This window comes from Arthrobotrys flagrans (assembly GCF_004000055.1).
Source record: "Arthrobotrys flagrans strain CBS H-5679 chromosome Unknown unitig_15, whole genome shotgun sequence".
Classification (NCBI taxonomy): Eukaryota; Fungi; Ascomycota; class Orbiliomycetes; order Orbiliales; family Orbiliaceae; genus Arthrobotrys; species Arthrobotrys flagrans.
In genome coordinates, this window is record NW_027137545.1 from 4,787,714 (window position 1) to 4,800,561 (window position 12,848).

General features: G+C 45.0%; 3 protein-coding genes across 3 annotated transcripts; all 3 read left to right on the top strand.

Annotated features, from left to right (window-relative positions):
• Nucleotides 1–1,057: 1,057 nt before the first annotated feature.
• On the top strand, nucleotides 1,058–3,401 carry DFL_001306 (uncharacterized protein; the record flags this gene model as incomplete). The annotated part of the gene is made up of 2 exons (XM_067629904.1): nucleotides 1,058–2,238; nucleotides 2,294–3,401. The coding sequence occupies 2 exons, from the start codon at nucleotides 1,058–1,060 to the stop codon at nucleotides 3,399–3,401; spliced, it is 2,289 nt and encodes a 762-aa protein (XP_067495878.1).
• Nucleotides 3,402–4,922: 1,521 nt separating this feature from the next.
• Nucleotides 4,923–5,312, top strand: DFL_001307 (uncharacterized protein; the record flags this gene model as incomplete). The annotated part of the gene is made up of 1 exon (XM_067629905.1): nucleotides 4,923–5,312. The coding sequence occupies one exon, from the start codon at nucleotides 4,923–4,925 to the stop codon at nucleotides 5,310–5,312; it is 390 nt and encodes a 129-aa protein (XP_067495879.1).
• A 1,004-nt stretch (nucleotides 5,313–6,316) lies between these two features.
• On the top strand, nucleotides 6,317–8,476 carry DFL_001308 (uncharacterized protein; the record flags this gene model as incomplete). Its single annotated transcript, XM_067629906.1, has 1 exon — nucleotides 6,317–8,476. The coding sequence occupies one exon, from the start codon at nucleotides 6,317–6,319 to the stop codon at nucleotides 8,474–8,476; it is 2,160 nt and encodes a 719-aa protein (XP_067495880.1).
• Between the last annotated feature and the right edge of the window lie 4,372 nt (nucleotides 8,477–12,848).

Sequence of the window (12,848 nt, forward strand, 5' to 3'; positions counted from 1 at the left end):
CTGTGGTTGAAAGGAATTTTCGTGAACGACCCATGAAGACACCCACCTCTGGTGTGAGATCGTCTCTTGGGGATACAGACTTACCTGCTTCAGTAAATTCTACATATAGATATATATCTATTGACAAGCCTGCAGCTGGTATCTATATATGCTATGGATCTCATTGTTGGAATGATATTTAGGTAAATATCGGATGCCACAGACTTTTCTTAACGAAGTCTTGAATCCGTAGCAATAGGCATATATTTTGTGTGTTTGAGATGTCCCTTTAGAATAAACTAGAAGTCTAATCTTTTCCTTTGCTCTTCGATCCGTTGGATTATAAAGTGGGAGCGTCTATCTTAGGTCTCCGGTATATCGCATAATACGATGAGAGCACTATAATACCGTGTTGAGAAATAGTATTTTGTATCCTTTCTTCGTAAATTGTGCTTATTGCTCGAGGTTGAATGTAAAACCCGGACATCGGATGAAACAAGCCAATGTTGTTAGAGAATTGCAGCCGCGGACGCGTCCCTTGAGATTTATATATATCATGTCATATCGGTTCTCCTTTATCGAATCGATTTATCAAATTCATCGATTCTGCTCGACTATCATTATCTAGAAAGTCCATAGATAGATAAATATAAGTGTGTGAGAAGGATAGTTGTAGGGGTAGTGGTAGTTAGGTGGTGGGGGCGTGGTGTTAGTGGAGGCGTGGCGGGGAAGGTGGGGGGTGTGAAGAAGGGAGAGAAAGAATTTGTCCGTTGCCCATTTCTGTAGCTGCACGATCAAGCGTGTTGTGGGTGTGATAACATTTGTCAGCATAACGTCGCGTCAACACATTGGCGAGGCAGCAAGTCCTCCACAGCGGATAAACTATATCCTTTGGATGGAAGCCTTGTCCTAGAGTCGCCTTGAATACCAGGTAACCGCACCAGAAATGCAAATTTACACTCGAAACCATCTTATCACTCCTCATGAACCTGGAGTCTCATAATCATCGATCTTACCAATTTCAACTTTATCACCATTCGCGATATTGGCGGTTGTGGCCGGTTATCAATACCATCCGATGACGACTCCAGGGGCTGACGCGCCGGATGTCGGCACGTCGAAGAATCCACGATTCCCTCGAAAGGGTAGTATGGCAAGCCTCTTCTCAAGAAAGCCAAGTTCGGCAAACATCACAACTGAGAAGCCGAAAGACAGCCGTTCGAGCTTCTTTCAGAACTTCAAGTCGAAAACCAGCAGGGCAACTTTGTTGAAGGGGAAGGGAAATGAGAACACTGCCGCCGAAAAGCCAAACCATCCGGCGTATGGACTCCCGGGAGAGGAGATTCCTGTCTTCAGCGAGTCCTCAAGGATGGCTGCACTAGGGAAGCGACCTAGCATTACAGGCCTGGTTGATCTTGACCAGGAACAGAAACCTGGTTGGCGACCGTTGTTCAGCAGCAATGTCGAAAATGAGGTCCCTGACGTTAACGAAGACCCAGGCGCCATTGGACACGAAGTTCCAAAGAATAAAGGAAAGGAAAGGTCCCGTCTCTACACGGACGAGGCTTCAGATACTGATGCTCAGAGGCCAACCGAATCGGGAGATAAGTTGCCTGAGGGCTTGCCGCGTGCTTACCAAATAATATCTGGAAGGGATGCTCGCAAGTGCCCTCAATACAATTACTCAAATCTCTACAACGGATTTCCCGTTCAAGAACTTTGGGACGACAAAGGCGATACACTTGTGTATCTTTGCCCTAAAAACATGACGACGCCCCGTGGTCCTAGCTTCTTAGTTGACTCGATGACATTACAGTCCACCTCCGACTACTGGGTCGCGGCATTCTCACCAATATGGCAAGGTGGTTTTGAAATCGACAAGTCGACATATCCTACCGCTAAATTTGCCCTCTTCTTTGCTGCTGATCGACCAGACGGCCGGAACGAGGAAACGGATCCGTTGACTTTATTCAGACACTACGTCACGATGAGGAATGTGTTCGCCTGCATATTTGATTCGTTCTGTGTCGGAATCATCGAAGAGGACTCCCCTCTCTTGAGTGATCTAGTAGATCGAATGTTGATGTATTTTGATGGATCTGAAGACAGTCTTGGTGAGAAATTGTCCGAGTTTATCAAGAAAAGTGGTCTTTGGGATGTTAGCAATGACCCTATTAAGGCGGTCGATCTCCTTCATCTCGCTGCTACATATGAAATGAGGGAGCTCTATTTGGAAGCGTTTGCCCACAGTGTTGGAATGTAAGTCTTCCTCTCTATCCTACGATAGGCCACTACTAAACAATGTTATCCTTAGGTGGCCCCAAGTTCTTGCTTCTAAGGCTCACGAAGTTCTCTCAGAACCTATCGTTGCCATTATTACTTCCCGTCACAAGAGACTTACCGATAATGTTGGTGTCTTTTCTCAGAGTATGAAGGGTTTTCATTTTAAAGAACTATGGTCAGTTAACTCTCCAGCCACGAAACTTCCAAGCACAGTTCGGAAAGGATATGAGTCAATGAGAACATTTCTCTACAAGTACTATACAACTGCTGGGTTCCCGAAATGGCCACCAAAAGATCTAGTGACGCGTCCTATACTCCTAAGGATCTACTCGGACTTTTGTGCCCTGTATCGACTACTTGTTGATAGACAATACACATCAGCTGAAGCATGCGCTTGCTACCCGAGCTTGGTTAACTATGTCCAAGCGTTACACCACATCGATCGGACTATATGCAAGCGAAGCGTCAGTATGCCGTATGGAATTCCGATTTTACCCGGCTATTTCGCCCAAACAATCACCCAGTCAGACCCGCTCCGCCGGCCAGAGGTTTTTAGGGCCGATATGGAGGGAAAACTCAATTCTGAAGAGCTTAATGGCATGCTCGAAAAGATGTACAACGAAAATGGAATTCGAAACGCGGAACCCGAAACTGCAGAGAGCATCACTACTGCGTTCATGGCATTTGAAAAGTCTATACTGAAAGGGAAAACTTATAAGGGGATCGCAGATATGAGAAAAGGGATCTGGTTGCTTGTTTATGGGGTACTAGATATTATGGCAGAATTGAGTGTGGAGACTGGAGTGGTCTTCAAGGACGGAGTGGAATACCTTCTATGCGTTGACACTAGAGACGTTTTCGACTGGGAGGGAAAAAGAGGAAAGGAAGATGGTCAACAAGATGCGGTTTCAGACGACCTAGGCGTCGACAGGTGGAGCTTAGTAAGCCACCCCGGCACACATCCTGACGTGCAATCTCCACCTGTTGCTGGATCCTCCACAGCAGCTACTACACCCCTTTTGGAAATTCCGGGATCTGGAACAAAGGAACGGAAAACCACTCGTGCGGAAATGAGTTATCCGTGGGTTATAGCAAAAACTCCTGGCTGGGGTGTTGGAACGCGCCAACGAGGGGCATAGAGGGCTACTCGTATTGGATCGTTTCCATCAAGATCTATTCCTAGAAGGATGGTAACAAGGGCAGATATAGACGACGTTTATCTTGCCTTCATCATTTGAGGCAGAGGTTGGCTATGGCATTGAGTCAATTCAGCCAGCAGCCAGCCAGCAGAGGCCAAATCGGTAATGTTTCTTGTATAATTTTATGGAAATTTTCGTCTGATGTGAAGCCCGAAGTAGGAGAATGCTAATGGAGAATGGTGGATCGAGGATATGTTTTAGTGGCTGGCGCTGTGGTAATAGAATAGAGCGACCTGCAGACGTTGAGATAAACTTGCCGTCCCTCCGTAAGCATTTCCGCGGAATTATGTGTACTGGTTAGATCCGTGTATCCCTCTCGATATAGACAGATCGATGACTTCGATTAAGTAACCAATTTAGGATTCGATAACATCTGCCGAGCAGATTGTCGATTGCGTCGATAGAGGCTATTAGGATATCAAACGTTAAAGTCTCCAATTTCAATTGCGACATATTCCGCCTCATAAGCAGGATAGTGTGCCGTGTCACATGCAGCAAAAAATTGACCAAGAATGCATCTACTTAAAGTGTTTTTGTATTGGGTAGCTTCTTCACAAATAAATTATCTTGGACCTTTGGGATTGAGGGTTGCGGTTCGTCAACACACCTCGCTAAGGATAGCAGAATGCCAGCAACATTTGATCCTCCACTTAAGTTCGCGAACGTTGCAGCATGCATGCAGATATGCACGTATATCAACGTGACCCGCATACAGCCGCAGAAGATAAAAAAAACTTCTGAGGGCTAATGCGGCCCACTGAAATTCCAAAATTCTAGCTGCGAGCTCGAGCTCTTCCCGAATTAGCCTCGATTGAAGCCTCTGCATCTGCCCCTCTTTACCTGGCAATTGAAACAAAACTTTACCCCTCTCAATCTGCCTTTTATAAAATTTGATCTAATTATTTCGTCCGATATATTTCAATTGACTATTGGGATCCTGCACCGCCCTGTATGCAAGTAATGGACTAAACCTAGTGCGGAAATAGTCTATGATAGGGTCTATCCCGCAAGAAATATGAAGATGCCATCTATCATCGGGAGGATATGAATATCTGTAGATTCGACAAATTACACTTCACTTCATTTTGTTTCTGAAGTGAAGTTCTAATGGAATGATCAGAAATCTCGGATTCATAAGTGCAAATGTAATGTAAGCTAGAGATGCAAGTAATTTAACTGACGTGGCATGTCGGTAGCAGCATCAATAACCGCGGATGCAATGATATCAAGCTGATCGTGCCTGAACTGAGATAGTTCATCGCCTTGGGATGAATGGGGGTGATGATGAATCTCACCAAGAACTCGAGTATTTATGATCCAGGCATCAAGACCAGGAATTCTCCAAATTCACTACCAGCATCCCCAAACAAAATCACATCAATCCTTCCACCCTGAACCCTACTCATATTGAGGACTCTTATAACCTCATCCTTGCATCTTGTACTTCTTTCCATCTATACAATGGGTCACCCAGACGCCAACGTCGAACACCCACAAGGGCAAAACCAATCGCCCCTCTCCTGCGCCCTCAGCACTGTTTCTGAGGCCTCAAATCTTGAGGAGCTTAAAAGTTTCACCAATCTTCCAAACCTCGTCGTCCTCAATTTTAGCGCACAATGGTGCGGTCCTTGCAAATTCATGAAGGAGAAATTTGCGGTTATGGCAAACCAGTACGCTGATCATAGCGTCGTTGCTGTGCAGGTCGATATTGATAAGGTGCCGAGGTGTAATCAGGTCTATGGGGTTAGAACTGTACCTACCTTTTTGTTATACCGTGGGGGGGTTAAGGTTGCGGAAGTTGTTGGGTCGAATGATGGATTGCTTAGGGCTTCTATTTTGCAGAATCTCTAGATGGAAGTTAGAGAGTTCTATCTAGATTTGTGCTGCTAGTACGCATTGTTCTCTTTTGCTCGAAGGATGAGGGATCCGAACTTTAAAGCTCTGTGGACGAGGGGCGCTACATTTTGGAATCCTTAAGAGGAACTCATGGAAGGGAGTCAGTCCACCTAATTAGATGGAGAATTGTATCTGCAAAAGTTCCCGCGCTATTTACTGCCTCTAAGATAAATCTATAGCCGTTTTTCGTTCACTTCGTCAGTTTATGCTTATTCTCTCAGTTTAATCCCTCGTATGAAATGCAACATGGATTTCCCACATTCGCATTAATCGGACTAAACATGAGCTTTAATTGGCTCGCGTATAATACTAGTAAAGATCAAGTGATCCGTAGAGAAAATATATACAGTGCACTGACTAAATAGTTAAAATATGAAAATACGGGACTATGCTGCGTATTCAATAATAAATTAATTGCCGGAATCGATCCAATACTTTGTTGCATTTTGCGAGTTGACGCCACAGCCGTCGCAACGAGGTTTCTGACAACCAGCTCATTGAGGTTATTAGCAGTCGACAGGGTCGTTTGCCGATTCCCCGACGACGCGACGCGGTTGGTGAACCCTAACTCGATCGCAATCAATGAAACCTTTCTCCGTTCAGATGACCATCGATTGACTTTATATCTTCACATGCATCTTCAGTTTCACAATTTCAAACTTCCTCAGACCCGCGCCCTTCGAAATTAGACACTAAAAGGCGGGGACCGGGCTAAATTAACAAAGCCAGTCCTTGTCGTCCGGCCTAAATTCTGCATTCGCTTATGCAGGTGTTTCCCATTATTAACCTCCTTCGTTCTAGTCCAGCCTTCTCCATTCGCGTGTCGTCAAAAGGCTGAAGTCGGGCTTGCCGCCATCCGCTCGATCCTGATACTCTTATCCCTTCCACATACCACCTCAGCTAAGGGGCGTCTTGACCTTTCACGATAATAGGCACTCGCAGGGCTATTGTGCGAATCGATGGCGGGTATATTATCAATTCCATTGGAGGTGCTCTTCCTTGTAGTGGAGCATCTCCCAGCCGACGACATCAAGTCGTTGAGGCTAGCCTGCCGCGAGCTCAACGAAAAAGCCGCAGGAGCCCATGAAGAAACGCTGTTCAAATGCCGGACCTACTTTGCTACCATACCAGACCTCGAAGCTTTGCTTGAACTGACTCGACACCCTAGTGGTGCTAACCGCCGCCTCAAACATCTTCGAATCGACGTTGCGTCTCCTTACGTTCATATTAGGCCTAATCTCTTATTGAACTCACTCGGAGATGACGATGATGAGGAAGAACTCAGACCTCCCAAGCTCTTTAATCGGACTTGTTTCGCTTTCGACTGTCACAATTTCGAAGGTCTTAAACAAAGCGAAGACCAAGCTTTGATATTTGCAGCCCTCCAAAATCTACCAAATCTCGAAGTTATCGAATTCGTCGACCGCCGGGGCATTCCGTCTGAGAAGGCTTTGGCAAAGCATTACCCTCTTTCGGCATCACCGGAGTACAAAGAGCAGTTCATTGCTTTCTACAGGGACCATACCGTTCGACAGAGGCGAGATAGAATGACAACCTTGCTCTTTTATGTCATGTCCGCCTTAAAACATGCTCCTTGTCGTATCAAAGAGATCCTTGTCGATAACCCACAACATGGATATATGTACACCTCCCTTGGCTGGTTTGACAGCCATAGACGACACATCAGCCGCCTCGCCAAACCTCTTGAGAACCTACGAGTTTTTGAGATGAACCTCTGCTACCCTTGGCCTCCAGAGGACCACCGAGACTTTGACGAATTCGGTCCCATAAAGCTCACTGAAGGAGAGCTCCAGTGCCTTCCCGAATTTCTAACGAATACTGTTCCCAATATCGAGAAGCTAAGACTCAACTTCGCTGAAATCTTGCCGGAGCTGAATACGAATAATCTCCATGTTTGGATGCGACCGGAAGGGAGGAGATACGAACCAACCTTTTTCTTGAAGATGGAAATCAATTTGCCTCGAATCAAGAGGTTCGAGTTTATTGGAATACCTTTCGTTCCTGAGGAGCTCATCGAGGTTCTCTTGCGCCCCCATAAATCCACTCTTCGTCATTTAATGTTCGAGGACTGTGTTCTCCAAGAAACCCCTCAGTGCTGGTCGACAATATTTTCGCTCCTTAAGGAGGAATTGACATTGGAGACCTTTTCTTTCCATACTAAAACTGTCGATAGGAGGATATCCCTGGTCGGAAAGATGCCACACATATTTAAGGTCCAGGGTCATATCCGTGACAGCAAGCATAGATGCGAAGTACAGCCGTCAGGGAAGAAACCACTAGTCTCCACCACCTACTGGGAGGCCCTTGACATGATTGTAGACTTCGAGGCAAAGCTACTCGACCCTAAGACTGCTAGCGAGCCACACCACCGCAACCAGAACGACCGTCCTTTGTTCGCGGGCGAAGATTCTAGCAGTTCTGACGGCCTCTCAGAACACGGTGGCTGGCCAGTCAACGTCTGGGACGACCTTGATGATGATTTCGACGATGCGGATGACAATGGAATTGGCCATATAGGTCACATAGGCCACATAGGCCACATAGGCCATATTGGCATTGGATCAATCGGACCCCCTCTTCCACTACCACTCCCACCACTCCCTGCGGGACTTAACGGAATTATTCCTCCGTTTCCAATGCCGGGCGCCCTGCCTCGAACATATACAATGCAAGGCAACTCACCACCAAGATATCAGTTTGTGCATGTCGACCCAACGGGCCATTTGGTTATTCCCGGTACCATTCCGCCTACCACCTTTCCTCCAGGATCGGTTGTTGTCCAAGACTTCGTTGTTCCCGGAAACATGCTCGATACTGCGGCCATGGAGGGACAACCGGCAACTGTCCAGAATATTATTAGAAATTTGTTACCAGGTGCACTAGACGTAGGTGTCAATCCAGTGGTTGGTAGCACTATTGGAACTTCGACCCCTGCTGCATCGACTGCTGGGGCGACAGCCTCTGGATCATCGACCGCTGGGCCTAATTATCCACCGGCACCTCCAATGGGCTTCCAGGCTGCTGCCCAGCTATTCGGATACCCTGATAATAACGATGAGGGACCTGACGATGACAGGCCGTCATGTCAACAACAATAAGGCATATTTCTCAGCAAACTTGAAGTGAGCAACCAGGAGGCATTTTCACCGCTCCATACTTACTTTTTTTTTTTTAATCAAAAATTCATGTTTTTCAATTCAATTTGCATGGTAGTTGGTTGTAAATATCGGTGTGTTCCTTTTTTCTTTTGAATCCTTTCGTCCTTTTCTTGGACGGTTGGTCTAGACTTTTTCTCATAGGGTTTGCTTATGCTGACTATGGAACTTATCACTTATTCAATACAAGTCGCTCATTGGTACATTGTCCCCGATTCAAACTAACAAAATACTTTATCAAGGTCTCTTGATAAAGGTAATTAGCGATAAATTATCCCGAGGGCCTGGCCTAGAAAGATTAAGTTCCAACGCCCAGGAGGCTTCCAGGGACAACCATAAGGCTTCAACTCCGGAACATGGGGCCCTAACCAGGGTTGATTTACGTGGTACATCGGACAGTCCCGAAGCACGATTCCTGATAAGCAATCCTTCCATTAACCGGACGGATTTAGAAAACCTATTTGATAGTAGGATAGTACTGATACCGAACGCTGTTGCCTGGTATAGGCGAGTACGAAGGTGCAGAAGTATTTAAGGTGTAAGACATCCCGCTAAAAGCGAACCCTGGACTGTTATGTGGATATACTATAATTCCCAGGAAAACTGTTGAACCTGCATTTATCTCGCCACCCGGGTTATAGATGTCTCCAAAGCTTTCACGTGTCGAGATTTCCTTTGATCCGGTCTCAGTGCCTTACATGATCTTTCGCAGGGAAATCCGGATGTCTACCAACTTTTCAAAGTTAAGAATGTCCACGCCTGGAGAAAACCAGGTTAAGTAACGAGAAAATGCATTGCATCAATGGACCTTGCGTATAGACTACGGTCGATATACCGGGGTAAAGCTCTACCACGCCCCCCACGTTGTTGGTTTTATTGGGTTCTGCTGGGATCTTGAATACCCGCCAGATCAGATCAATTCCAGATATAAACGTCAGCCTGGAACTCAAGTCAAGACGAACAACTTTCGCCGACATCGAGGATTCAATTACATTGGACGTAGAAATATTCAATGCGTCAATGGATTCGATTTTTCGTGAAAAGTCGCGAGTCCTTTAGATTTTTGGCAAATTATGAGGTGGGGTTTGTACACATTTCGAAATAGGTAAATTGACGGAGAATGAATGACATATGGCTTGAATAGAATTGCACGAGAGACCTTGAGGCTGTAAATGCGCATATATGCAGCTTGATGGGGTACAGAATTAGTTATAGAATGCATAGGAGCTTGATACCACGATATCAATGCCCCCAATCTATTGCTATGTTATCCTCAGCTCAGAGCTTCAAGACTTCAGCCACCTTCCAAAGATGACATCTTGCCCCTAGTTTGTCATGGTTTATAGTACCTAAACTACACCTAGCCAGCTACTAGCCTCGAAACCCTTATCTTTCTTCTAGAAACTTTAAACTCAACGCATGCTAGCAGTTCCTGTGTTTCAACTCCCAAGTTTCCTTTTCTTCATACCGAAAAAGACCACTTCCAAGCCTTCCCACAGCAAAAAAAACATGCATCAAAACCAAAGAATATTGGAAATTCAAGCTTCTTCCGGAAGGCGCTTTATCGTGGAGAAGTGGGTGTCACACCCGAAAGTATAGGACCCTATGTGTATGTGCATGCGTATCTGTCGCGCACACCGCCAACCGATTGGACCTGGTTTCATCCAGCAGTCAAAAAGCGATATTTTGCCCATGCGAAAAAGAAAGGAAGAAACATAGTATTTTTTAGCCTTTGCGGGGAAGGTAATGGATCTACTGGGGTTTGTAAGTAAGTTTCTTTTAGGCAGTCATCAGATGTTATAGCGAGGGGAGGGTTTTAAACATCGGCACTTGTGTTCCCGGGATGGGTCGGAATTGATTTCTGTACTCTGTGCGACCAGGATTTAAAATACAACATCGCGTGGTGTTGTGCCGATTTACGAGACTTTGTACATACAATATTTCCGATTCGAAGATGATTTAACATCTATTTAGGTACTTAGCTATCCATAGGGCTCCGTCAGTAGCCTCAGCTCCAGGTGTTCTCTGTCGGAAGCCTTGATAGTGACAGGATACATGAACGTACATATATCTTCATAATCTGTATCTAAAACAAACATCATAAAACATCAATCAAGAGACGACCAGGTCTGAGTATGAGATGAATGAAGGAACACAATAACTGGGCACTCTAGAACAATCAATTAAATGTGTATAAGTCTAAACATTTTATAGCAACGAACAATTTAGAAAAAACTGAAAAAAGATTAGTTGCGTATGATTTCGTACACAGATGTCGCAATTGAATAGACGATGTGACCCGCCTTGATAGTTCTGCCCGCTAGAAACGGTCTCCCGATCCATGCCCATGGCCCTCTCGCCTCACCCAGTAATCAAGCTTCAGGACAAACTCTCCAAAACTCATGTTGAAAGGAAATTTCCTTAGTTAATGCTGCCAAGACCTCGGACACTTGTCCGTTTTCTCCTTTCATTTTCTCTAATACGTATTCTGCCTTGTAGGCCTTCGGATTTTCCTCACGACAAGAAGAGCCCCTAAACTTTGGCGGTTCGAGGATAATATATTGTAGTGGAGGAAGTTTAGGCTCGAGAACAGGTGGTTCCGCAACAGGAATATCTAAACGTGAGATGACTCCATGAAATTGCTCTCTATGGTGCATTATCTAACAGACTGTCAGGGTTTCAAAAAGTGAAAGAGCTGTCCCCTCAATGTATTTGGGGTCCAACTCACATTCCACGAGCGAACGGAGGAAGCGGAGCTTTGAAGGAGACTTCAGTTGTTCCTAATATGCATGTGTCAGTCCACATAAGTTGCATCAATACAAATATGGAGCCATAGAACTCTCAAGCTTTTCTTGTGAGGCTCCAACCAAGCCAAGTCAAATTCACCCTCATAATCCTCATCGGACTGCCCCGATGTGAGACTTAGAATCTCTAAGGGCGGTAGGACCTTCAGAACTCGACCTATGGTTCTGATCTTCCTATTGCATAAGTAGTACTGGAATGCCTTTAAGTTTGCCAGACGGTTTGATTTCGCGAGCGTGACAAGAAGTTGTTCGAAACCTTTGGTATCAAACTGAGAGTCGTAAGTATTTCTGGTCTGAAAAAATTGGTTTCATTGAAAGCATAGGCAAGGCCATTAAAATATTGTACTTTCAACGCTTTCAATCATAGAGATTGTTGGTCCGCCGTCCAGCACTCTGAACGAGAGGGGAGCTGCCAATCGTAGACGTCAAGTATGTCACTTAGCAACTACAAACCCTCGTAGGTGCGACAGAAATTGAAATTAAGCGACTCAAGTTTCTCGCTATTACGAGCGAGAAGGCCTCACATAGACACATAGGCCAATAGAAGGGGTTTTGTAGTTTTGACCCAACTTATACTGAAGGACGGCCGCTTTAGGTTGCGAACCTCGTTGAGAATACGGCCCTAGTCCGGAAGCTCAAGAAACCATTTGGAGATATTAATTGTCAGATCTGTGATATCTCTATGGATCTCTAACCCATTTAAAAAAAATCTCTCTAGTGCATTTATCATACGCATGGCCACTAGGTTTTTCTCGTGTTATGGCCAATTTATTCTCACAAAAACGATTTATTAAAGGTAAAATACTTACTGAAGGCCGGTCATTTTATTTGCCACACTGACTATGTCGCATATCTCGTTTCTTTCATGTCCCTGCTCGTCAAGTGGTACCCTCTGAACTGAGCAATGGCTACAACGGGGGGAACTGGGGACCTAGTCATCGGAAAGGGAAATATCCAAAGTTTTTATATACCCAATACCTGCTGGTGGTGGAGGGGACTCGGAGAATAAAAAGCGGCTTAGAGCCTGGGGACAGATGCTAATAGTTAAATGGTGATAATGGTGTAGCACCGCCTTCTGATACAATTTCTGAGAGTCTATAGTGCCAAAATATCAGGTAAATCCAACCACAATACAGAATTTTCCCAAGGCTATTAGTTACATATTATGCTTGTTATCAGGTAGTTGGGTATATTTGCAGTCCAGCTAGGGGTTTTACTTACGTATTCCATGATATTCGTAAGAATATACTCAGGCATGGAATCGAGTTTAAGTTTGGGGATCAAGTCTTGATTCTGAAGCAGCGAGACCATTTTGAAAAACTTCAGACTCCAATGATAATTTCAAATGTAAGGATTGAATGTGAGGGAAATCACAAGGTAAAATTTGGAAAGAGAATGGAAGTACGAATTAGCCACTCGTGTCTGATATCGTCCGATATAATAATGTCTGTGTGTTGTAATTGCGATCATGAAATATATCGACCTAGATTCAAGGGAGAATGGACAATAAG